Source organism: Nesoenas mayeri (assembly GCF_963082525.1).
Source record: "Nesoenas mayeri genome assembly, chromosome: 12".
Lineage (NCBI taxonomy): Eukaryota > Metazoa > Chordata > Aves > Columbiformes > Columbidae > Nesoenas > Nesoenas mayeri.
In genome coordinates, this window is record NC_137547.1 from 14,471,386 (window position 1) to 14,495,121 (window position 23,736).

A 23,736-nucleotide genomic window follows, 5' to 3' on the forward strand; every position below is an offset into this window, starting at 1 on the left:
CACTTCCCAACAGACCAGGAAAGGCTCTGAGCTGGGGCCACATCTCGCTACACTCCCTACAGCCACAGCCGGGGAGGGACAGGAGCACGTGGAGCTGGAAAGAAGAAACACCAGCAGAATATATTAATATCTCATATTTCATTTTATTTAAGTCCTGGAGGCCTCCAGGTGGCAAAGGGCAGCAGTCCCCACAGCCCATGCAACTCCTGGAAAGAAACAGCGTGGTGGTTTCCAAAGTGCAGGTCCTTCCAGGACAGGGCACGTGCCCTCGAGCAAGAGGAAGGCAAGAGGAGGCAGAGAAATCCCAACATCTCCCTGCCGCCGCGGTCCCAGCAGCTGTAGTGGACAAGGGGGGGCCAGGAGGGGTGGGCTCCCTGTGTATTTTAAATAGCAATCAGAGGGTGGGATGTGCAGCGAGCCCCCCCTGCCCAGGGGTGCGTACGTGGCACCCCGTGGGGCCAGGGGCCGGCGAAGCGGTGCTCCGTAAGGCAGTGTGCGGCCACGGCGAGCTGCCGGCGGGGGTAATACTGCAGTGCGGGAGCTGCCGGTCCTGGCTGGCCCCAGGCCGTGCAAGTCCGGGTGGCCCAGCGGTGCCTTTGCCCCCGAGGGATGGCGGGTGGGTTTGCGTGTTGTCTCAGAAAGCTGTACTGGCCATGCTGGCTGGTGCAAAGATCCTCGGGAGGCTGTCCAGGGCCTCCTCCAGCCGCCGGTGAGCTGATTTACCATCTTCCCCTGCAAGTACACACCATGGTCAGTGAACCAAGCTGCAGTTCTGTCCCCTGCTCATCCCCTGCCACCTTCCCCAGCCTTTCCAGGGAAACGTGGCTAACACCCAGCAGAGTTGAGCTGGTGTGCTACAGCCACAGAGTGGAGACCTCTCTTGTCCTCCTTAGCACACCCTTGGGCAGGTCCCAGCTGGGATCCGGCTGAAAAAGCCCCCAGAACTCCTGATTCAGATGTTGCAAATCCTGTTCTTCAGCTGCCTACTGTGCCCACGCAGGGCAAGATCACCACATTTGGCGTGCAAAAGTGCTGGCTTGTGGAGAGCCTAACTCGGGGCAAAGGGGACCAGACTCGGGCCTTTGCTGGCTCCAGTGTCTCAAACAGCTGTGCACATCTGCATGCACTGGCACGGGAATCCTAAGGGCTTCCCCAGAACCCCCAGGCACACACAGGGATGCACACATCCACACTACAAGCTGGCTCTGAGATCTTCACCCGGCAGCCCCACACACAGTTCTGCCCGCAGCAGCCATCCCCAGCAAGAGGTGGTGACATGGACAATCTGCTGGGACATGGGACACGAGGTGCCTACATGTGCCGGGGTGCAACGGGGATGGGCTCTATGAACAACCAAGGCACACAGACTCCAAAACGTGACACGGCTGACAGGCTCTAAGACGGAGACATTCGTGAGCAAAGCGGCAGGAGCAGGGACAGGGTGACGAGGATGGCTCACGTGTCCCAACCTGTGCAGCAGCTGCCACGATCTGGAGGCCTAGAAACCCACTCAGATGGTTCTCTCTGTGCCATCTAGCAAATAACAAACAATAACCAGGCTCAGTGCTCTGTGGCCACAGGATGCTTGGCCCTTGCTGCCCGCTGCCAGCTTGCTCTTGCCCAGCAGAGCTTGGGGCACGATGAGCTAGAGTGCACAGTGTAGGCAGGGACCAGCCCAGGACCCCCACTCCCACAGGAGATAGCGCTCAGGATGCCGTGGGTGGGGAAGGAGCAGAGGGAAGCAGTGAGACACTCACCGCACAGCATCAGGCTCTGCTTGGCTGCCTCGCGCACAGGCTCCTTGTCTGTTTGGCACAGGTAAACCAGCTGCTCGATGCTCTCCTTGGCCTGCAGGAGAAGGGACAAGGGGGTAAGTGTGGCTGGCAGGGCTGGCAGCAGGGACACGGCCCATAGGGGAAGGCAGCACAAGGCACTGCAGCCCTATGGTGCAGGAAAGTCCCTCATCCTGTTCCCTTCCAATCTCCTTTCCTGCCCTGTCCCTGCTGGGTTCTCTGGCACATTGGGGGCCCCCTCAGCTCCTCTCTCCTGGGAGAAGGCTGTGCAGGTGTGTCTGGACTTGCTGACTACATGTGATACCTCTTCCTCTAGAAGATGCAGCCCTGCCACCTCCTCCCCACGTCCCTCTCACCTTCAGGCAGCCCAGCGCCGCACACCCTGCCACGCGCGTCTGCACCTCCTCATCCTCCAGCTGCTCCAGGTAGCACACGAGAGCCTGGGGGGACACAGGAGGGGTCAGCAGCCCCAGGGACTGCAGCACCAGCCTACCTTGTCCCTGGCTTGCCCAGCACGTACCCGTTGGCGGAAGCGGGGGTTTTCTGCCAGGCTGCGGAGCTGGGCTGACACAGCGCTCACCACCTTGCTGTTGCCTTCCACAAGGAGCAGGCTCAGCGCCTTCAGTCCCTCCTTCTTCAGGCGGCCCTCGGGCACGCGCTTCAGGGCACGCAACACCACATCCTGGTCGTCTGAGTTGAGGTTCTGCGCCAGCAGCGCTGCGGGGAACCGCCGGCTGAGCCGAGGTGCAGGGAGCCCAGTGGCACTGCCCGCACACCCCTGCCGCCACAGGGAACCCATCCCTGGGCACCCCACACCAAGCAGGGGTGGCCCCACACAGGGTGCCAATGCACGGAGCTGCTGGGGCACCCACACCAAGATGCTGGGGACCTACAGCAAGGAGACAGGGTGCTCAGGAAGGCAGCGTGGGAGTGGGCTGTGCACCGGATCACACCTACTGGTCCACCCCAGGGGTGGCTCACCCCATGGCAGGTTGTGGTGGTACTGGTGGCACCCTAAGGTGATGCTCTGGCACCCCATGTCAGGGTCTCATGAGGACACCCACCTTCCTCTGCCAGCTCCATCATGTAGGTGTCGAGGACCAGGGCACCAAGTGACTCAAAGTGGCTCCAGTACTGGAAGATGGTGACCTGCTCGCCCTGGGTGCTGCCAGGCCGCCGGGGCAGCCGCCGATTCAGCACGTCCTCCACCAGTTTCACACACACTGTGGGATAGGGCTGGGGTCAGGGTGCACAGCAGCTATGGCCACCCCTCTGTGGGGCTCCTGGCACCCACAGGTCCCCACTCATGGTCACTGAGTGGGGCTGGCAACTCTCCCCAAACACCCCTGCACATTTGCTCACCAGTATCAGCCAGGCCAGGGTGCCGCTCGCTGATGGGCGCTGCGTACTGGGTGCTGAGCACCTGCAGGAACCGCTCCACAGGGCAGGTGTAGACGTTGGGTGCCTCCACGCAGTGGTCCCAAAGGGGCAGCACACCCTCCTTCCGTGTCGAGAACTGCACCACTGTGGGGACAGACACTGTTAAGCCTCCCACCAGCCACGGCATTGGGCAGGTGATGGTCTGGCACAGACATTCCCTGCCCAGCCACAGAAACAAGGGGCAACCAGGCCCCGCACATCCCCTGGGGTGCCATGGAGAGTCCTCTCGGCTGCATGTCCTTACCATCAGCAGCAGAGCTGGCTGCTCCCGCTCGCTCCTCTGTCAGCTGGCACACGATCTCCAGTACCTGAGCTTCCCGCAGCAGCCTGTCCAGGGCGTACATCTCCTGGCACCGCAGGGGACCGAAGGTGCCAAGCTTCTGCAAGGCACAGTCACACCAGGGACCTCAGGGACAGAGCTCAGCAACCACGCCACAGCCTCCATGCTGCAGCAAGACACCCCTTGAGGGGGCACCCACAGCCTAGTCCAAGGCTTCCCTCCCCAGGACATCTTCGGCCACCACACTCAGCCCGTACTCACCAGCAGCAAGCGGTTGCAGTTGTTGAGGTGAAGCACCAGGGCCTTATCCAGGAACTCGTTGCCGGTGCTCAGGGGGTCGGTACTGGCCTCAGAGCCGCTGCACAGGCCCATGTCATCTGCCCCTGTCTCTCCAGCGCTAGGGGCCCTGCTGCCGCGCCGGGGTCTGCCAGCCCTCCTGCAAGTGAGGAAGAGATGAAGACAGCAGGTCAGCATGGGAAACCTGGACCTGACCCTTCCCCACCCACAGGGTCAGAGTTTCTGTAGGACCTACAGTATCACAGCATCAAGGCTGGGCAAAGGAGCAGGTCCTGTGGGCACAGGGCATGGGAGCTGCCTCCCAGCCCAGCCCCATGGAGAGATGCAGGGTGGCACTGTGCCACCAGAAGGGCCAGATCCTGCTGCTTCTCAAGCTGGACCTGCCCTGAGCTGTGATGGGCTGGTCTAGATGTGCACAGGCACTCAGGGAGAGCTGGGCATCCCCCATCCCAACTGTCTCAGGGCCACATCCTGCCCCTTGCCCCATCCTGCCAGCCCCATTGTGCACCTCTCATCTTGGAGAGGCTCCTCCTCGGAGCCCTCTGAGTCCTCCATGTCAGAGGTGTTGAGGAAGCTGAAGCTCTCCAGCGCATGCTCCACCGTCAGGCTGATGCTGGAGGCCCTGCTGAGGAAGACGCCTTGCTTCTGCTGTGGAGGAAGGCATGGCAGGGTCAGATCCTGGCTCGCCAGCCAAGATAGCCCCACCACCCATGTCCTTGGGCACTGCCAGCAAGGATAGCCCTGTCCCCATCATCCCAGGAACTGCCATCAGGGATGGCCCTTTCCTCATTGTCCTCAGGCACCACTATCAGTGATGGTCCTGTCCCCATTGTCCCCAGGCACTGCTGAGAGCCCCTCACCAGCAGCATCTCCTCCAGGTGTTTGAGCTCCCGTTCCAGGGGCTGCAGCTCTGGGAACTGCCCCCGATAGTCTTCTAGGGCTGAGCCCAGGAGGCCAATGGCCTCCTCCAGACCCGAATCCACCACCTTCCCTCGCGGCACTTCGGGGACGCCGGCAGGCAGTGGCGGGGCCAGGACGGGCCTCTCCTCCGCGGGAGCTTGTGCCAGCACTGTGGGGACCCCGGTACCACAGCCACCCTGCGCTGGCTGCTGGTTCTGCACCGGCTCAGCCCTGCTGGCCTCCGTCTCACAGGTGGTGGCCCACACCACAGCGGCACGGGGCCTGGCCTCAGCCCCTCTGTCCTGTCCTGCTCCAACAGCTGCCACTGAGGCACCAGGCAGGGAGTCCGTGTCCTGCTCTTGCATCCCTGTGTCCTCTGGGCTGGGCTCCCAAGGGCTTTCCGCAGCCTTGGTCTCCATTGTGGCATCCACACTGGCCTCGCTGATGTGGCTCAGAGTCCGGGAGTAGGGCACATGCCCGTTGGCCACTGTCTCCTTATGGCTGCCTGGCTCCTCCGGCTGGCTCCCAGTTGGGGGAACACTGGTGCCACCAGCACCAGGCCCAGCCCCAGCCTCCTCCGGCTGCTGGGAGAAGGAGATCTCAATGGCGGGGGCGGACGCCTGCACCTCAGGCTGCACGATGGGCTTGTGTGTGGCATGGCGGGCACTGCCAGACAGCTGGGGGCTGGAGGAGTCATCCGAGGACTCGGAGGAGATGGACCAGGCTGTGCCGTTCTCCAGCTCCTCCTGGCGCCGCAGCATGTTCTGGAGAGGGAGGAAAAGAAGATGAACCTAATGAAATTCGGCAAAGGCAAGCGTAGGATCCTGCACCTAGAGAGGAACAACCCCATGCACCAGTACAGGTTAGGGGTTGACCTGCTGGAAAGCAGCATTGCAGAGGAAGACATGAGAGTCCTGGTGGACAACAGATTGACCGTGAGCCGGCAATGTGCCCTTGTGGCTAAGAAGGCCACAGCCCCAGCACCAGCTCATGGGGAGCAGCACCGGCCATTAGACCAAAGTCACAGCATTAGTTCACCACTACTGAACCAGTGCCACGCCAGCACTGTCGCGCCAGCACCATCACTCCAGCACCACACCAATGCCACAGCACAGCACACCAATACCACCAGTGCGGGGACACAGACAAGCCTTCTACTCACTAGTGCCTGGCTCTCGCACGAGGGCATGCGGATGAAGTGGGACCAGCCCATGCAGCCCAAGCTGCCCCAGCTGGGGGCTGTCTCATCAGGGTCAGCCAGACCCTGGCCTGGCAGGATCAGGCCTCTGGGGATCAGCGAGGGCTAGTGAGTAGGAGACAAGGAGCGGCTACGGCTACTGCAGGATGGCCACAGCGCTGGGCTAAGCTACTGGCCGGCTCCAGCCCTCGCACTTACGCGGCCCTGCTGCGGCCATCTCCCGAGCTCGGCCGAGGAGACGTCGCTGCAGGAGCAGCTCTGAGAAAGCTTCTCGAAGAGTGTCTCCCGAAAGATGTCCAGTAAGGACCAACCGTGCTTGTCGGCCGCCCGCCCCGGGCTCTTGGGCAGAGAGAAGAGAAGCTGTGAGTGCGGGAGGAGCAGGCACCGGTACCGGGAAGCCGTGGCCAGATGGCTGGAGAGGAGCTGCCCACCCCATACCCAAGCTGTGCCGCCCTCTGGGATGTGGCCTGGGCATGTCCCTGCATGGACCCCTCCATGGGCCACCTCACTCGAGCAGCCCTGCCCAGCACCACACTTACATAGAAAGCCTGTTCTCGCAGGGACGGCGTGTCTGGCGGGCTCTGGTTGTACGTGGAGAACCTCTTGTTCACCGTGGAGGCCTTGTTGACGCTGCTCGCTGCTGAGGGCTGGTCGTCCTTGTCGAAGGGGCTGGAGAGGAGAGCAGAGAGGTGAGGGGTGTGTGCTCAACCCTGCTCTGCAGTGAGCAGGACACCAGGACCCCATCCAGTCCAGCTCTAGGTTCCCATAATGCAGCCCAGTTTGGTGATGGGAGAGAGCTCAGAGCAGGCCACCTCTTGCCACACTGTGTCAGGTGTCCCCAGCCCTGCCATGCGTTACCAGCAACACCTGCTGAGATACTCACTTCCAGGTCACCTCCAGGCTGAGTTTGAGGGTGCCCAAGTCGTTGATATCCACAGCCACTACCTGGGGCAGAGCCGCGAAGAGGTCCTTGGTCTCACAGGACACGTTGCCCACCACAACATGGTTGGCCAGACTCTTTAGCTCCGTCACCTGGAGAAGGAGAGACAGGAGAGGATGAGATGGATCTGTGGGCTTCATCTGCTGTGTGCATCCCTGCTGTGTGCCAGGATGCCACTACCACCAAACAGCCTCTTCCCACCCCAGAGAGGGCCAGGTTTAAGTGAGGGCCTGGAGGAAAGCCTGGCTGAGATGCAGGGTGGCAGCTGGCCCACACCATCCCTGCCCCTTCTGCACAGTACCTTTATGGAGAGGAACTCAGTGACGAGGGGCAAGAAAACCATTTCCTCGCTGTCCCACACCTGCTTGCTGTTCACTTCGATGCGTCCCCGCAGCTTCCACCGCTGCCGCCCATACTTCATGAAGATCTGAGGATGCAGAGAAGTGGGGATGGGGGAACAGGCAGCACTGGGGTGGTGGGTGCTCCCTGCACATCCCAGGGCATGGGCCCATCCCGCTCACCACTGCTACCCGCACCAATGCCCACCTGCCCTCCGCCAGCACCCCAAGGACCAGAGGGCAGGAGAAGAGCAGATCCCAACCCATACGGTCCCACCAACCTCATACTGGTCACCAGCACAGAGCCGGGCAAAGCCTGCCAGTCCTGCAAGAGAAGGCAGAGGGGCGTCAGAAGATGGCAGCAGGCAGGCAGGCAGGCAGCAGGCCAGAGATGGAGCAGGACACATTACCTTTCATTCGGACATGGAACTCGCCCAATTGGCTCTCCAGCTCATTCTCCAACAGGCACATGTTCTGGGGACAGACGGACAGACGGCACCCATCAGCAGCCACCCATGGGACCCAATGCCCTGCCTGCCCACCCCAGCCAGCTGCCTCACCTCCGTGTATTCCTTGTAGCCCTTGCTGGCCTCAGCCAGGCTCTCGCGTGCCTCCCGGCTGCCTGGCGAGCCTGTGCTGTAAGCCTTGACCATGTTGTGGGCTCCATCGCGGAGCCGTCGCTGGATGCAATAAGCCTCGTAGAGCTCATCTATCTGCAAGGACAGGCCCCAGCAGTGAGGGGCAGGGCAGGGGACAGCAGGACCACCCCAGGGCTGCACCCAGGGAGCCCCAAGGTGAACCCATGGACAGTTCCACATCTCCTGATGAAATCCTTCAATAGGGCAATTGATGGCTCTTTAGCATCTTTTGTGCCCCATTGTGCCTGTCCCCACCTTGGTGCTAAGGTGCGGACAGTCCCCCCATCCCAGGGCATGGTGACTCCAGCCATATTCAACTCCCTCAACTAGGGAGGCAGGAGAGGTGGGACCCTCAGTCAATAGGGTCCTCAGTCAAAGAGGTGTTTAGGCCAAGAGAAGCCGAAAAGCTTCTGGACCAGCTGGTAATGACCACAGTCAGATCCAACCAGATCATGAAACATGGCCCCTGCTGAAGCCCTCCCTTGGAATGGTCATCTCAGAGCAACAGGTGTGAGGCCAGAGGCCTCCCCTGAGATCAGAGATGCCATCTAAGGAGACTTCCTGGGGTTGAGAGCCCTCACCTTCCCCTCGGTGAGTCATTTTCTTCTGGATATATCCTTGAGTGAGCCCCTGCCCACCACAGGCAAGCAATTATTTCCTTGTGGGGTACCCTTGAGTGAAAGAGGCCTCTTGTTTTTGTGAGTGCATGCATGCAGTGCATCCCCATTATTCTTATGTGGTTGTACAGTAATTATATCATTGGCTGGTATCAGAACCTGTGTTTTAAATGTTGCCAGAGTGCTGAATAATTTTGGATAAACCCCGTTTCTACTTGGTTTTCTTTGCTAAATGGTTCTGGCTAGAATAAAATCTGTTTGGAGCATGTTGCCTGCCAAAATTGACTTTTGGGGTGCTTCCATGACAGCCTGCTCCCCAGCTCTCACCTTGCTAGCATGAAACTCCAGGCGACGCAGGAAGCGCTCGATTGACTTCACTTGCTGGAAAAGCAGAGGAGATGGAGTGAGTGGCAGCCCAGCCCCTCTGGAGCAGAGCCGCAGGTCGGGATGTGCCCTGCTGCGTGCCTGAGCTGTGGCTGGGACACATTCCGGTCACCAGCACCTTGGGAGGAGCAGGGTGGCAGCGGAGCAGAGGCTGTGCTTGCACCCATGTGCTGCAGCATCATCCAGCCTCCCCTGCTCCAGAGGGTCCCCCAGGAGACAGCCCACACTCTGGGGTGCTTTTCACTCAGCCTCAGAGCTAGGCCAGGCCACCCCAACCACAGAGTTTATTTGAAAGAAGCAGGCTTCAAACCCCTGCCTGTCTCCGCTTCACCCCCTGCCCTGTCAGTCCGTGCAGGCAGCACATGTCCAGCCCCACAGCTGCCATAGCCCTGCCCTCTGCTCCTGGCAGGGCCAGAGATGGTTCCAGGAACCACAAAACCCTGCCCACCCTGCCCACAGAGCCCTGATCCCACCCCGCAGGCGCTCTGCTGTGCTGTGGACAGAACAAGCAGAGAGGGGGCCAGCAGCAGCACATCCCAGGCACAAGGATGGCGGAGGCAAAGGGCACAGGGCACTGCTCCCGCTTACCTTATCCAGATCGTAGAGAAAGCCCTGGAGGAGAGAGGAGAGGGATAAGATGCAGCACAAAGCCAGCTCTGCCCATCCAAGGAGACCCAGCACCTCGCACACCCACTACCCATAGCACATCGGCAGGGACAGGCAGCACCCAGCCAGGGCTGCAGAGTGCATGACAGTAGGACAGGAGCCCTGTGCAGCCCAACACCAGAGCCGGGGCTGGCCCCTGGGGCACAGATGGACCATGAACTGCTCCAGCCGTGCCCAGAACCCCCAAAGCACTGGTTCCTGTCAGGTCCCAGCAGCACTCACCAGACGTGAATTCCTCTTGGACTCCCGGATCTGAGTGCTGAGCTTCTCCAGTTCCAGCTGGTGCACCTCCAGGTAGGCTCTGGGGGCAACCACATCATGGGGGTCAGGCTGGAACAGCATGCCCAGGGCTCCTGCCACACACAGCCCACAAACCAGCCCAGCATATCAGGCCCTGCATCGCCACTCCAGCACCTGGGCAAGGGAGCCCACCTGTGCCCTGGTGCAGGACTCCATGCAGCTCCAGGACCCCAAGGCACTGTGCTCAGGAGACCTGGCACGTCCCCACCCGGTGAGACCACAGAGCTGCCAACCCCAACCCATATTCAGCTGTCCCTGTGTCCCTCAGGGGCTCCCTGCCCCCAAACACCCAGTCACGGGGAGCCCCAGCACTTACGTCAGGCCCTTCTTGAGAGCTTCGTACACCTCGTCCAGGCGGTTGGGCTGAGGCACCTTGGGTGGTGGGGATTTGTGAGACATTGAGAACATCCTACTGACCCTGGAGCCAGTCTTGCGGGAAACAGTGGGGGTGAAGGGCGAGAGGTTCCTGGGGAGAGAAGCAGGTAAACCAGGGGTGGTTGGGGTCAGCACACAGCACTGGGATCCTCCTGGGTGCCCCAACCTGCTGGGCACCCTGTCTCAAGACAAGGAACTCTGGAATGGAGGCCAGGTCTACCCAGACCTACCTGCCTGTCCCAGGACTCCCCAGCACCCTGTGTTGCCAGGGGCATGGAGATGTTCCCTGTGGTCTGGGCACTGTGGCAGGGTGACACATGCCACCATTGGCTTGCTGCCCTGTCACCGTGTGCTCCCAGGAACAGGCAGGGATCCCAGTGGGTGACAGCATGAGAGCATCCTAGGGACAAGCAGCTCTGTCACCCCATCACACAGTGCAGCAACACAGGGCTGAGACATCCTCACTGATACCTACGCCTGTCCAGATGTCACTAACCCTGCAGTACGGAGCTGCTGTCTGCCTGTTGCCTCCACCATCCCCACTGCCACCTCAGGGACCTCCCCCGGCTGACCTGAAGAGATGTCGACCCAGCGCCCAAGACCTGAACACCACCCTTCCTGCCTTGTGCAATGGAGTCGCTCCCCAGCCTTGTGAGCAACGCCCCGCTCCAACCGGCTCGTCCCTTCCTCCTCCCAAAGCATCGTCACACCACCGGTGCCCAGGAGACACCCTGGGGTCCTCGGTTCCCAGCTGCGGGCTGGACCTCCCATCCTGTGCCACTCTTTGCAGGAGCGGCCAGAAGACTTCCCTGAATCATTGGTATAGGAAAATGAATGTCTTGGCTTTGTCCCAAGCCACAGTGATGGGTAAGTGCTGAGGTTGGCTGCCAGGCATGGGGAGGGTCTAGCTGGGCTTGTGCCTACCCTGTGAAGGTGCCCACATCCTGGCAAAGCAGCTTGGCACTACTATCCTCAGCCACTCAGCTGAAAAATGTCTCTTATCTGGCACCGGTGGGTGCACTGGGAGGTAAGGAGCCTGGCTGGACACTAGGAAAATGGATTAAAAGCATTAAAATGCCATAGTCTTGCAGCCCAAACATGTCCCCAAGAACCACCTGCAAGGGGGTGGCCAGGATTGTGGAATGATGTGGAGGAGAGTGGCAAGGATGAGCACTGCATGGGGTGGTTCTCACCGATGTGAGCCTCAGCAGAGAGGAGGAAGGGTATGATGGGACCATGACATTGCCAGCGGCTGGAGAGGGTGAGTAGGGAACGGCTGCTCCTTGCAGCACAGCTGACAGGCAGCCGATAAAACCTTTCAGCCGCAGGTTTGAAATGACCTGGAGGAAATCTTGATTTATGCCAGCACTCAAAACCTGAAACCAGCTGCCACAGGATGTCAAGGTGGCTGAGACACCAAGCTTCAAAGCCACCCCAGCTCCTTCACTGCACCCATTAAGCATGATGGTCACCAGGAAGCTCGCAGGAGCAGGCTGAAGCACAAGAGTGAGCTACACCTGTCCCCTCTGTGCTAGGCTTCAGGGGCCAGGCATGAGGAAGAAATTGTTTATAAGGGTGGTGATACACTGTCCCAGGTTGCCCAGAGAGGTGGTGGATGCCCCATCGCTGGAGACATCCCAGGCCAGGCTGGACGGGGCTCTGAGCAACCTGAGCTGGTGAAGATGTCCCTGCTCATGGCAGGGGTTGGGCTGGGTGAGCTTTGAAGGTCCCTTCCAACCCAAATTGTTCTATGATTCTGTGCTCTGGTGGCAGCAGCCATGGGACCCTCACCGTGCCTGGGACATGGCACAGCAGGAGAGTGGGGTGATGGACTCTGTCTCCCATATGCCCTCGATGATCCCCGCAGTCCCCGTACAACATGCCCCAGGTACCATAAAGGCCCCTGTGGGAGATGCCAGGCAGCGGGTTGGGAAGGAGCCTTGGCAGGTGCAGCACATCCTGCCACCGCACCCAAGCCTGTCCCCATCTCTGTCCTCATCCCTCGCAGCAGGCAGCACCAGCACCCATCTCTTACCTGAAGGGCCGGTCGCCTGATGAGTTCACTCCAGCAAAGGACTGGCTCCTATTGATCTTGGTGACAAGGACTCGGCGCTGCGGGCGCACAGACAGTGACATCGTTGAGTGTGACCTGGAGGGTCTCCCTGCAGGGGACGAGAGAGTTGGGTCACCAGCAGCAGCGTGGGGAGACACACACAAACAGGGCTGCCGCCAGGATGGGAACAGCACCCAGGGACCAAGGTGACCAGGGCACCTATGGGCTGAGGCAGACACAGCATCCAGGGGACAGGACCCTTCCCTCCCTCTCAGCCCAGGCAGTGGGGACACAGCTCCTGTGCTGTCCCCGGCAATGGCGTCAGTGCCCTGCCCTGGGTGAAGCAGGGTTCCGGACACTGTCAGCACCCAGCAGGGACAGATGGATGGATGCACCCCAGCTTCGCTCCCTGGGAGCCACAGGAAAGGGCTGATGCCCAGTGCCTTCCTGGACATGACCAGGGCTATCCCTCCACTGTGCCCCAGCCCGGACACCTTCTCTTGAACCCCATCTTGTCCCAGCACACGTCCCACCATCCCCTGTGCCACCCCGCTGGCAGGGCAGGAAGGGTGCGGGGCTGGAGCCGGCTGCCCGGCCCTTCGCTGTCTCCACGCTCACTTCCGCTCGCTCTAGCAACCAGGAGGGAAATCCACGGACAACAAAGCGTTTTGGAAAGTCCCCAGCTTTGCCAGGAGCCCTGTGTCTGGGAAGGAAAGGCAGAGCCATTCCCTGCCGGAACCTGGAAAGTCCGCGCGGGCAGCACGTGTCCAGCCCCACGGCTGCCACAGCCCTGGACTCTGCTCCTGGCAGGGCCAGAGATGGTACCAGGAACCTCAAAACCACCGCCAGTACCTGCCTGTCCCCAGCACGGCTGGTGCAGTCAATGCCAGCCAGGACAGGGCAGATTTCTGAATCCCGGGACCCAGACCCAGTTGCCAGCCCATGTCACAGGGAGTATCACTACAGCCCTGGACAAGGGCTCAGCACAAAGCAAGAGCAGAGGAGTCCGGGGCTCCTCCTGTCCCTGCAAACACACCAAGGAGCCCCAGCCCACGAGGCAGCCACGGGAGCTGGGCAGAGGCTGCTGGATGCTCCACATCACCCTGGCCACCACTGCCACCAGCTCAGTCCCCCTGTCCCAACCAGGCCCCAAAGCCAAGCTGCAGGATGGGGAGTTAGGAGCTGCTGCGGATGAGTCCACACAGTCCCCAGCAGTCACACGCTGTGCCAAGGAAGGCCAGGCAGGGCCTTAGGGACACACAGCTTCCCCAACTGGCAGATGTCACATCCCTGGAGACATCCCAGGCCAGGCTGGACAGGGCTCTGAGCAACCTGATCTGCTTGAAGATGTCCCTGCTCATGGCAGGGGCATTGGACTAGATGAGCTTTGAAGGTCCCTTCCAACCTGAACTATTTTATGATTCTATGGGGCCGGAGCCACCTCCCCGCATCTTTAGGAGTTCACTCTACGTTTCCTCCTGCCCCCAGCACAGCTGGCAGCGAGCCCCCAGCCCCAGACGCACCAGGAATGGCACAGGGACACAGGCACTGCCGGGGGTCCTGTCACCATCCCCACTGCAGCCCCTAGCACAATACAGCCCAGAGCCCAGCTCGAACCGCCCCGCACGGCACACACCTGCTCGGCCGCTGGTGGGGGTGCTCTCGCCAGCACTGTGCTCCCCGCCACCCCGCAGCCATGCTGCCAGCGCCGCTGCCACCGCCGCTGCCTCCCTGGGCGCTCAGAGATGAGCCGGAGCCGTCAGGAGTCAGAGACAGCCCCCGCCAATACTCTCCATCCCAGCAGAGCTGGGACACAGCAGGTCCATCTGGTCTCCCCTTAGTACTCGGGTCCCAGCCTAGAACCACAGAGCTGCTCTGCTGGTCCCGCCACCTCTGTGTTATCTCCGTGCCAGTCCCTCCAGTTTCCAGGACAACGCTGTCCCAATTAAGCTCATTAGGAGGAGCTGTAATCCCTGGTAGCCGGGCTGACCTGCAGGGCCTGGGCAGATTACCCTCTACAGGGCTCTTTAATCTACTCCCCACTGAGTGGGTGAGGCCCATGGCACCAGTGCCTGTTGCCCCAGCTGGGTGTTACAGTGGCTCATCTATAGGGAAAGCACTCCTACAATGGGGCTCTCCATGTGTGGGGCAGGTCAGGGCTCTTATGGGGTGAGCATGGCCCTGCCAGCACAGCCTTCTCCAGCTCACGTTGCTGTCTGAGGGCATGCTCCTAAGGAGGGACACACAGACAGGAGCCTGCCCTGGAGGAAAAGGGTGCTGAGGGTGCTGCAGGGGGGAAGGATGCTGGGGATGCTACAGAGGAGGAGGATGCTTGGGGTGTTAGGGGAGAGAAGGATGCTGGGGGTACCAGGGGGGAGAAGGATGCTGGAGGTGCTGCAGGGGACCAATGCCCAAGCACAACTCCCCAGGAGGGTTAGAGCGATCCCCAGCCACTCAGAGCCCCGAGAGGCTCCAGCAGCCACCTATACCACGCTGGGTCATGCTCCAAGGCACCTGGAGCTCCTGCACTGGCAGAGGGAGCAGTACCCTGAGCGGTAGCTGCTGACAGGACCATGCCACTGCACCCCAACCCAGGGACCCAGCTGACCCCAAAATCCCCCTGCGGTACATCATACCACGAGGCCAAATCAGTGGCAGGGTGGGTGCAGACCGAAGTCGGCAGCGAGGGATGGTACAGTCCCAGCACTCATTGCCAACCAGCCTAGCACGTGGCCCCAGGCACTGCCAGGTCCTGCCAGCACCAGCCTGTCTGCTGTGGCACCCTGCGTCCCCTGGGCTGGCACCCTGCAGCCCAGCTCCTGTGTCCGAACCCCAAACCTCCGAGGAGGAGGGGAACATCATGTTCGCGCTCTGTGGGAGCCCCAGGGATGCTCGAGCCCAGCACATGGAGGCAGCCAGCCAGGTACTGCAGGGCAGCGCTGCCTGCACAAGGCAGGGCAGGCAGGGTGTGGGGGTCTCCGCTCCTGGCACGCTTGGCTCACGGGGGAGGAAAAAGCCCCGGCATGGTGCATTCCTGACATTACCGAGATAAGAGGTACCTGGTACCGCAGCGGCACGGCCAGCCCCAGTGGGGAGCAGCGCTCGGGGCACGCTTGGATGGGGCAGCCGGCCACTGCATCTCGCCCAGGGCAGCAAGCCCTGTGCCAGGCTTACCAGTACCAGGCAGAGCACTGGCACACTCGCATCCCTGCCACAGGCTGAACCCCAAGCACATCCCTCCCTCTCCTGTGAAGGAGCCACAGACGTCTTGCCCGGAAGATCCTGCCCTAAAAGTCCATTCCCTGCCAGCCCCCTGCCCTTAATTAGGGCTGCAGTGCTAATGAAGCCACCACCCGACCAAGCTTTTCACCTTGCCGTGCCTGCGCCGCAGACCGCCCGCAGCTCTCCTGGTGTAGGAAACGCAATCCTGGGAGTCTGTCCGTCTGTCCGTGTGTCCCTGGGCAGTGCTGCCCGCAGGCAGCGGCCAAGAGGGCAGAGCAGCCAGGTGTGAGCTGCTGGGTGGGGGGCACAGCGGGGGGTGCTGGAGCCCACCCTGGGGCTCTCACACCAGGCCGCTGGCTCCTCTCTCAACGCTTGGTGCTCTGGAGATGATTGGGATCCCAAGAATGCTGGTTGGAGCAGCGGAGGGGGCAGTCCGACCGGCTGGGTTGGTCCCAGCTGGTTTCTGTTTCCGACACTCAGACACCAGCCTCAGGTCGCTCCAGCGGGTTTATCAACACTACCATGGTTGGAGACACCCCAAAGTGGTTCCCCCCAAACCCCAGGACTGCAGACATGGGCACTGAGGGTGTTCTGACCACCATCCCCAGCAATGTCACTCACGGGAGGCCAGCAATGTGCAGGGTGCCCGACCCAGCACCCTCCAGCACCCCTGACCCCAGAGAGCAGCACTCACAACCCCGCGAGGGGCTTCCCCAGGAGGCACTGGCAGGGCTGTGGCCCCCACACCGATGGCACTGCAGCCACCTCCCCAGGCACAGCGGGTACCAGTGTCCCCCAACAAGGGCATGGCATGGCGGCCACAGGCCAGTCCATCCTGCCTGCAGTGTCAGTGGCAAGCAGGGGGGTCCCACCACCCCACACCACCGGCACGACCCCCCCACCCCGGCACCCTTGGGTGAATGTCCCTTGGGTACACAGCAGGGACGACCTCGAGAGCCTGTGAACCCAGCTCCCCCCAGCGCAGCCACTGCATCCTTGTTTGCACAGCTGCGTCCTCGCTGCCAGAACCCAGGGCCATACCCCGGCCCCCCCCCGGCCCCTTCCGGCCTCGGGACGGCCCTTGGCCGGCTCCCAGCGTGGGCTGGAGCAGCTCTTCCCTCCCGCTGCCCCTCATCCCTCCCCAGCACACAGGAGGAGCATGTGGGGTGGATGCCATGCCGCCTTGGTCACAGGGAGCCTGGGAGCTGCCTCTTCCCTGACCTCGACGCTCTGCCTCTCCTCCAGGCACACAGACCACCTTGCCTGCCCCCATGCAAAGAGGGGGACTGGCATTTTCTGGGAGTCGTATGAGTCAGTGAACGGCATCTCGGCTCCCCATGACTCATTCGGGAGAGAAACTCCTGGCCATGGGGTCGCAGCCCCCGCCGGAGCAGGGGGTGGTGTTGGGGGGCTGGATGGGTGCCGGGTGCTCTCAGCTCTGCAGTGGTGGGGGCACAACCCCAGTGTCCGCCCTCGTGGCCGCAGGAGGCCGGCTGGCTCCTTGGGCTGAGTGGGAGGGCGGCAGGAAAGGGAAGGAGCTGCGAATGGGAAGAATTGGAGGAAATGCTTATTTACCCCGCGGAGTGTCCCCGAGGAAGGGCAGGGCAGGGCACAGGCAGATACTCCTGGCTGGCTCCCCAGTGGGGGCTTGCAGCCTCCCACCCCACCACCCATCCCGTGGGCTCCCAGTTTGCAGCCAGAGGAGGATGCGAGCCCCAAACTGGGACCCAGGGAGGAATCCACTATTGGGGCCGGGGGGTTCCCCAGCACCTGGCTGAGCTCAAACCCAACCTGTTTTTTAGGATGGCTCCCGAGAACCAGCCCAGGACCACCATGGTCCCAGCGAAGGTGGGATCCCACCACCACAGGTGAAGACCAAACACCCAGCCAGGATCCCCATGATTTTGGAGGCCTGGGAGTGGTAAATCACCTCTATGCCCCCCTTGATGGAACTGCAGCCCAGCCAGGGTCACCAGATCCTGCTCCTGAGTGGGCTGTGACCCCTCTTGGAGGTGCTGAGCAGAAGACAGGGCTCTGGCATGATCCTGCTGGGGTTGGCATAACCTTGTGAAGGTCCCACACGCCACCTTAACCCCCCTCCTCATCTCTAGGATGCTCTGCTGGGTCCCAGTAGCTTCCCCAAAAAATCCTGCCTAAGCAACTCGGTCCCTGTGCGCGAGAGCAGCCCCAGGACCCCCAGTTCTGCCCAGGTCCCCTAGGGTCACGGTGCCAGGGATGTTCAACATGAAGCCAGGCTCTGTTTGTCCTCATTAGTACGGCCGCAGACAAGACAAGGGGGCACGAGGGGGAGAAAATCAATTCGCCAGGGAAAGCCACGGGATCAGGATTGTATCGCCTGCGAGCGGTGGGCAGCCATGGACCGCTCCTGCCTTGAGACACTGAGCCTGGGTCTCAGCGTGGGCAATAGCAAGGCTGGGCATCTGGTAGGTCTCATCCTGCCACAAACACCCCATCCTGACACCCCGTCACTGCACGTCACGGTCACAAATGTGTCCCTTGCGGGTGGCAGGTACCCATGTCTCTGGTGCCCCTGGTTCCCCTCCCAGGGAAGCCGCTTGCCCAGCAAAGACTCTCACAAGCCCGGCCACGTCACCCAGGAGCCTGAAACAACTGGGGGTCCCCAAATTAACAGCGTTTGCCAAGGAGCCCCAGTGCTGCTGCTGCTCAGTACCTTTCGGTTTGCTGTTCATGGTGGGCTGCAGCAGCACGTCCCCCTCGCGTTGGGGTCAGAGTCCCGGGCAGCACGGGCAGCTGTGGCTCTCTCATGCCGTCCGTTCACCCGTCCGTCCATCCGCCCGTGTGCGGGGGCCGGAGGGCTCCCCAGGCAGCAGTCTCCTCCCACGCTTCCCCTGCCCAAGGGCTGACATCACTGCCCAGCGCCGTGACTCAAGGGCTGGGGACAGGAGGATGGGAGGACAGACGGACGCCCGTCCCCCTTGGAAGGAGGAAACCCCACCAGCAATGCCTGCCCCAGCAGCAGGGACAGCACGGTTCGGTTCCCATCCTTCCCTCCCTACTGCCCACCTGGGGAAACTGAGGCACGGGGCCAGGGGAGGGAACCACACTGCAGGTCACTGTGGTGCAAACCTCCCCCCCATCCCCTCTCTGGGCACCACAGTGTCCCCACCAGCCCTGTGAGCCATGCCAGCCTCATGGAGCAACCCCCTGAGACTGCTCCCCTCAGCGCCCCCATCCCTCTGGCACCCCGGGCCGGCCACGAGCCCGGGAGCAAACACCATCCTGCCGAACGCACCACTGACCCCAAGCTGCTGCCGGTCTCTGCTCGGGGGGGGATGCTCTGTGCGCAGCCCCTTGCCCCGATCCCTGCCAACTCCACTGCAGGCAGGCACAAAGCCGTGGGCAGCCGAGACTCACATCACCGTGGGGAGCTGTGCCGCCAGCCCTGCTGCTCACTTCTGCACTGCTTTTTTCTTTTTAATAATATATATGTATACAAAACCACCATGGCTGTGCTGTGCACTTCCCATGGCTGAAGAAGAGGTGGTGGCACAGGGAGTCCCGTGGCATGCCTGTGAGCACCCTGCAATACCCAGCACCTGTTGGGAAGAGGGTTTCCTTGCTCAGATGTTCCTAACTTGTGTCATCTGGTCCCCACAGGGGTCCAGGTCCCATGGGGCAGGGACATAGACCTGCCGGACCTCCATGCCAACCCCCGTGGCACCTCCCGGCCCCACAACTCCCTGGCAGAAAGCACAGGGATGCCCTTAGCAACCAGAGGACCCTGTGGCACAGACGTGACCTCCCTTCCAGCCCCGTAGGTCCCTGCATGGGTCCTGGTCCCGGGGCACCCAGGCCTAGCTCCACACCCCAGCTCCGACAGAGGAGGCTGGAGCAGCCAGCCCATCCAGGCTGGGACTGACTGCCATCACCACGTCACCGAGGCAGGAAAAGACACCTCCCTCCCGGGCTCCTTTCCTGTTTGGTGCTGCTTTTAAAGCGAGGTCAGGGCAGGTTCAAGAGGAAAAGCATTGGGGTAGAGACTTGGGGGGGTGTTCACAAATATGGGGGGCTCCCAGACACAGATAACCCCCTCTCTAGAGGGTGAGACACTTGTGGGGCTGCTTCCCCAGCCCAGAGCTGGTCCCCTCCTTGCTGGTTCCTTTGTACAAAGGGGCAAGCACACCGCAGGGGAGAAGCACATGGGGCTCCTTTGTAGGGTGGCATGGCTCCCCCACCATGGGCACACACACATGTGGGTCCAGAGCCAGCCACGGCCAAGCTCAGTGAGCTGGAGCTTGCAGAGGTGTCACCAAAGAGCACTGTGTCCCAGGACACCCCCTCGTCCTGGTGTCCGGGTGGGTACACAGCACTAGCCCCATTGGGAGAGCAGATGGGGGAAGAGCTGGTGAGACTGGGCTGTCCCCATGCAGCATCTGGCAAAAAGAACACCCCAGCACAGGCAAACAGAGGGGTCTTGTCTCCCACCTGCCTGCAACCTCCATACCAGTGCCATGGGCATGGAAGGGAGCCAGAAGCCCAGAACACTGCAAAGCATGGCCTGGAGAGACCCACCTCCATGCCAGCCTTCACGCATGTCTGCTACCTTGCCCAGTCAGGATGTGCCCCTCAGCTCTCCTCACCAACAGGCAGAGTCCTGACCCGGCGGCTGCCATGGGCAGGGGTCCACTGCCTGGCTTTTCAGTGCTTGTGGCTTCTCCCCATGGGAAAGCATCGCTCCCGGCACCGCCTCAGGAGCGACCAGCCTTCTGCAAAGCCTCTGCCGCGCTGGCAGCCCTGCAGAGCCAATGCCCAGCGCACGGCCAGGCAGCGTGCCTGCAGCCACGGCCCATGCCAGCTCGTTTGTTCTCATTAAAGGTTAATGAGAAAGCCACGCTAAAGCTGTGTGGAGCCCCAGCGCCACACAGGGTGAAGGGACACCCAGGCTTCCCTGACAGAAGGGTGACTGCCAGGCTGTGCCACTTGTAGGGACTCTGGCTCTCCATAGCCCTGCCTGCGGCCCCACCAAGGGCTGCGGGGCAGCCGATGTGCAGACAAGCTGCCTGGCACAGCACCATCCTGGGCATCACCCACCAGAAGATCACCAGGAGCAGGTAGGAAGGGGGTCAAGCATTCAAAAGGTGGTGGAGGATACTGGAGGAGGCCACGGGCATGTGGTGTCAGACATCTCTGAGCACTTTGTGGCACCCTGCACGGCACCCGGCAGGGCTTGCCAGCACAGACACCTTGCCAAGGGAGGACAGGGGAAGGGCACGAGCTGAGCCAACACTGCCAGGGCCTGGGTGGTAATTGAGTTAAATGAATCTCTGTCCCTGGCATGGCTGTGGACGGGGCACAGTGAAGGGGACAACCTCACAGTCACCAGTCACCTCCACCAGGAAAGGGGACTTCCCTGGGTGCTCACCATGCTGGCTCAGCACAAACAGCCACGGCAGCTGCCTCTGCTCCTCCTACACAGCAGGGACGTGGACATAACATCCCAACCGCACCCTTGTTGGGGGCGTCCCTGTCATGCCATCCTCTCACCAGGCCTCACAACAGCTGAATATGCAAACAAACCCCTCCATAGGCAGCTGTGCTCAGACACACGTGTACAGCCATGGCCAGTCCATGTGCAGGCAGAAGAAAACTTCAGACACTCCAGGAGGACGTTGCCACTTCCCTGCCCTCTGTGGGACACAGGACTGGCATCCCAGGGACCCTGTGTTCTGCTAGCACCAAGTCCTGGGGAGGTTCCCCAGTTGCTCCCTGCTGGCCCTGGGACCACCAGCTCTGAGGCTGTGCCCACCCAGCATCACCCAGTCCCCAGAGAAGCCACCCACCCCAGGAGCACGCTCTCCTGGTGCCACCAGCACCAAAGACCAAGGTGATGAAGAAGCTACTTCAGGTTGTTCCTAGGCAAGCACTCCCTGGACACGGACACCCTTGCATAGCTGGGAACGTCACCACAGGTGGAAACATGGTGTGAAAGGGCACAGACCAGCCTCTGCAGGTGCAGAGCGAGCGGAGATGAGTGCCAGCATGTAAGCACCAGCCTGGTGAGGGGCCAAAGAGCTCCTGGTCAATGGGGAGAGCTAGGAACGGGCAGGAGATGACAATTGTGGCAAAAAGTCCCAACATCATGGCTTGAAGGAGAACCACGGTGCATGGTCAAGTGACTTGTGGCCAGACCAGGCCCAGTTCCAGAGTGGCAGGTGGTCACCCTCACCACAGCGCAACAGCCGACTCCTCTGACTTTTATCTTTTGCAGAAACCAACAAAGCTAGCTCCAAAAAACCCTGGCAGCCCAATGCTGCAGATAATATGCGGAGGTTTTTTCTGCAGGGTTGGTGATCTGAGGGCTGGAGAAGGACCAGCCCTTGTGCCAGGTCAGGCTCTACCCGCAGGCAGGCTGGCACCAATACCACCAGAGGGGCTGGGCACCCCGCATCCAGACACCAGGGCTGCAGGAGACTCAAGCCCTCCCCCTTCGCTTTCTCACATCGTCCCCATATAGCAGCAGAAATAGAAGCGATATAAATGGCAGCCCTATAAATAACCCCAAAGCACGAGGCGCGGCGCTCGTCCCAGCCTGGCAATGGCCTCAACCCACGCAAAGCCAGGGCTTGGTCTGCCTTCACCATCCCCTGGGGACCCCAAATCCCAGCTTTGTGCCTGCAACGGGTCTCCCAGGTCCTGTCCTTTAAGTCAGAGCCACGGTAGGAGCTTCAAGGGACCCACTGAGCCTTGGTCACCGGTGCAGGCTGGAGCCCAGCACAGTGACATCCCCAGGGGATGTCCACATGCCCCTGCCCAGCTCCTCTCAGAGTAGCAGCAGCCACCAGATGATGCCAACCCCAGGCACCCCGCAGCAACCCAGGCTGCAGATTCCTGGGCAAAGCTGGAGCACTGGTCAGAAGCCTCGTGCCAGGATTGGGAAGATATGCCCCTATACTGTCCCCACTGCAGGTCAAGTCATCTCCTGGTTGCACCCCAAACACCCATCTCACCAGCTGCCCATCCCTGCCCTGCTCATCACTGCCTGCATTCCCACACTCAACTCTACCACATCGAGTCCTCCACAGGGGCTCAGCCACCGCCACGCCAGCTCCCACCACGGCTCCTCTCCGCCCAAGGGGCTGCAGCGATGCATCAGGGACCTCCACCAGCGGAGAGCAGGCAACACCACCGGCAGCAAGCCCTGTGCTGCCTGAATTTGTGCAGTGTCACAGCCTCACGTCCCTGTCCTGCCCTGGGGACGCAGCAAGGGTACTCCTCAGCCATCAGCCAAGAGATAGATCCTTGGCCAACACAGTATTTATAGGAAACCAAAGACTTCCAGGTCGCCTGAGTAGCCTCCTTTGGGAATCTGGCAAGAGTAAAATGCCGCTGAGGCTGTTTGCAAGCCCTGGGACAGCTGGAGGTGCCGCAGGGAAAGAGTTAATGGCGCGAGGCCTTCCCCAGCACTTCTTGGCAGGCTGGGGAGGGCTGGGAGATAGGAGGATCAGGCCAGCAACAAAGCGAGATCTGTCTCATTAATTCCTCCGAGCATTCCTCCCTCTGTCACCCAGGAGGAGGAGGAGGCAGCACCCAGCTGACATGGTGCACCCAGGTCCCTCGGGATCACTCCCCAGGGTCCTGCTTGGGTGCAGGGGTGTGATGGGGCGGGGACCCATGGCAGCGGCTCGGGGAGGGCCCTGCATGGCCACGGGCAGCTTCCCCTTCCCTGCCGTACCCGTCCCGGGGGAGCGGGGCCGGGCACCGGCTCCTCCGCAGAGTCAAACAAGCGGCGCCCTCCCCGAGCCGGGTGCGAAGCAGCGGCCGGAGGAGCCCAGGGACTCCGACCAGGCGCCGGAGGGGACCGGGTGGCTCTGGGGTGGTGTCCGCCCTGCTATCCCGCAGTCGGGCGGTTCCTTCCCCGGGTGTCTCCGGCCCCGGTCCCGGCCCTGCCGCGGGGTGCGGAGCCGCGGGGCGCTGGGGCGGGGTAGCGGAGCCCCCTCGGCCGCGTCCCCGCCGTGACCGGGCATCCCCTGCGCCCCTTCGGTGGCCCACCCGGGGGCTGGGCGGTGGGCGGCAGACGAGGTCGCTAGCAGGCGACGTGTCCGTCCCCCTCCCCAAGGGTGTAGCCCTGCTAAATCCACCAACCCCGCTTCCCCTTCATCCCCCCGCGCCGTGACCGGCGTCTCCCCGGGGGCAGGCGGCGTCGCCCGGGGTGCGGAGGTGCCAGTGACACTCACATGTCCCAGGAGAGGCGGGGGACGAGGCGCGGGGCGAGAGCGGGCCTGGCTCGGTGCATCCCCTTTGTTCCACTCCCAT

General features: G+C 61.8%; 1 protein-coding gene across 1 annotated transcript; it reads right to left on the reverse strand.

Moving 5' to 3' along the window:
- Window positions 1–363: 363 nt before the first annotated feature.
- On the reverse strand, window positions 364–23,736 carry RIPOR1 (RHO family interacting cell polarization regulator 1; the record flags this gene model as incomplete). The annotated part of the gene is made up of 23 exons (XM_080352038.1): window positions 364–732; window positions 1,758–1,848; window positions 2,150–2,233; window positions 2,314–2,510; window positions 2,858–3,016; window positions 3,156–3,317; window positions 3,478–3,613; window positions 3,775–3,949; window positions 4,319–4,458; window positions 4,671–5,474; window positions 6,107–6,247; window positions 6,448–6,577; window positions 6,792–6,940; window positions 7,150–7,275; window positions 7,468–7,511; window positions 7,597–7,660; window positions 7,747–7,899; window positions 8,769–8,822; window positions 9,414–9,437; window positions 9,714–9,792; window positions 10,108–10,257; window positions 12,202–12,328; window positions 23,658–23,736. 23 exons carry the CDS (start codon window positions 23,734–23,736, stop codon window positions 635–637), a joined length of 3,366 nt encoding a protein of 1,121 aa, XP_080208164.1. The 3' UTR covers window positions 364–634.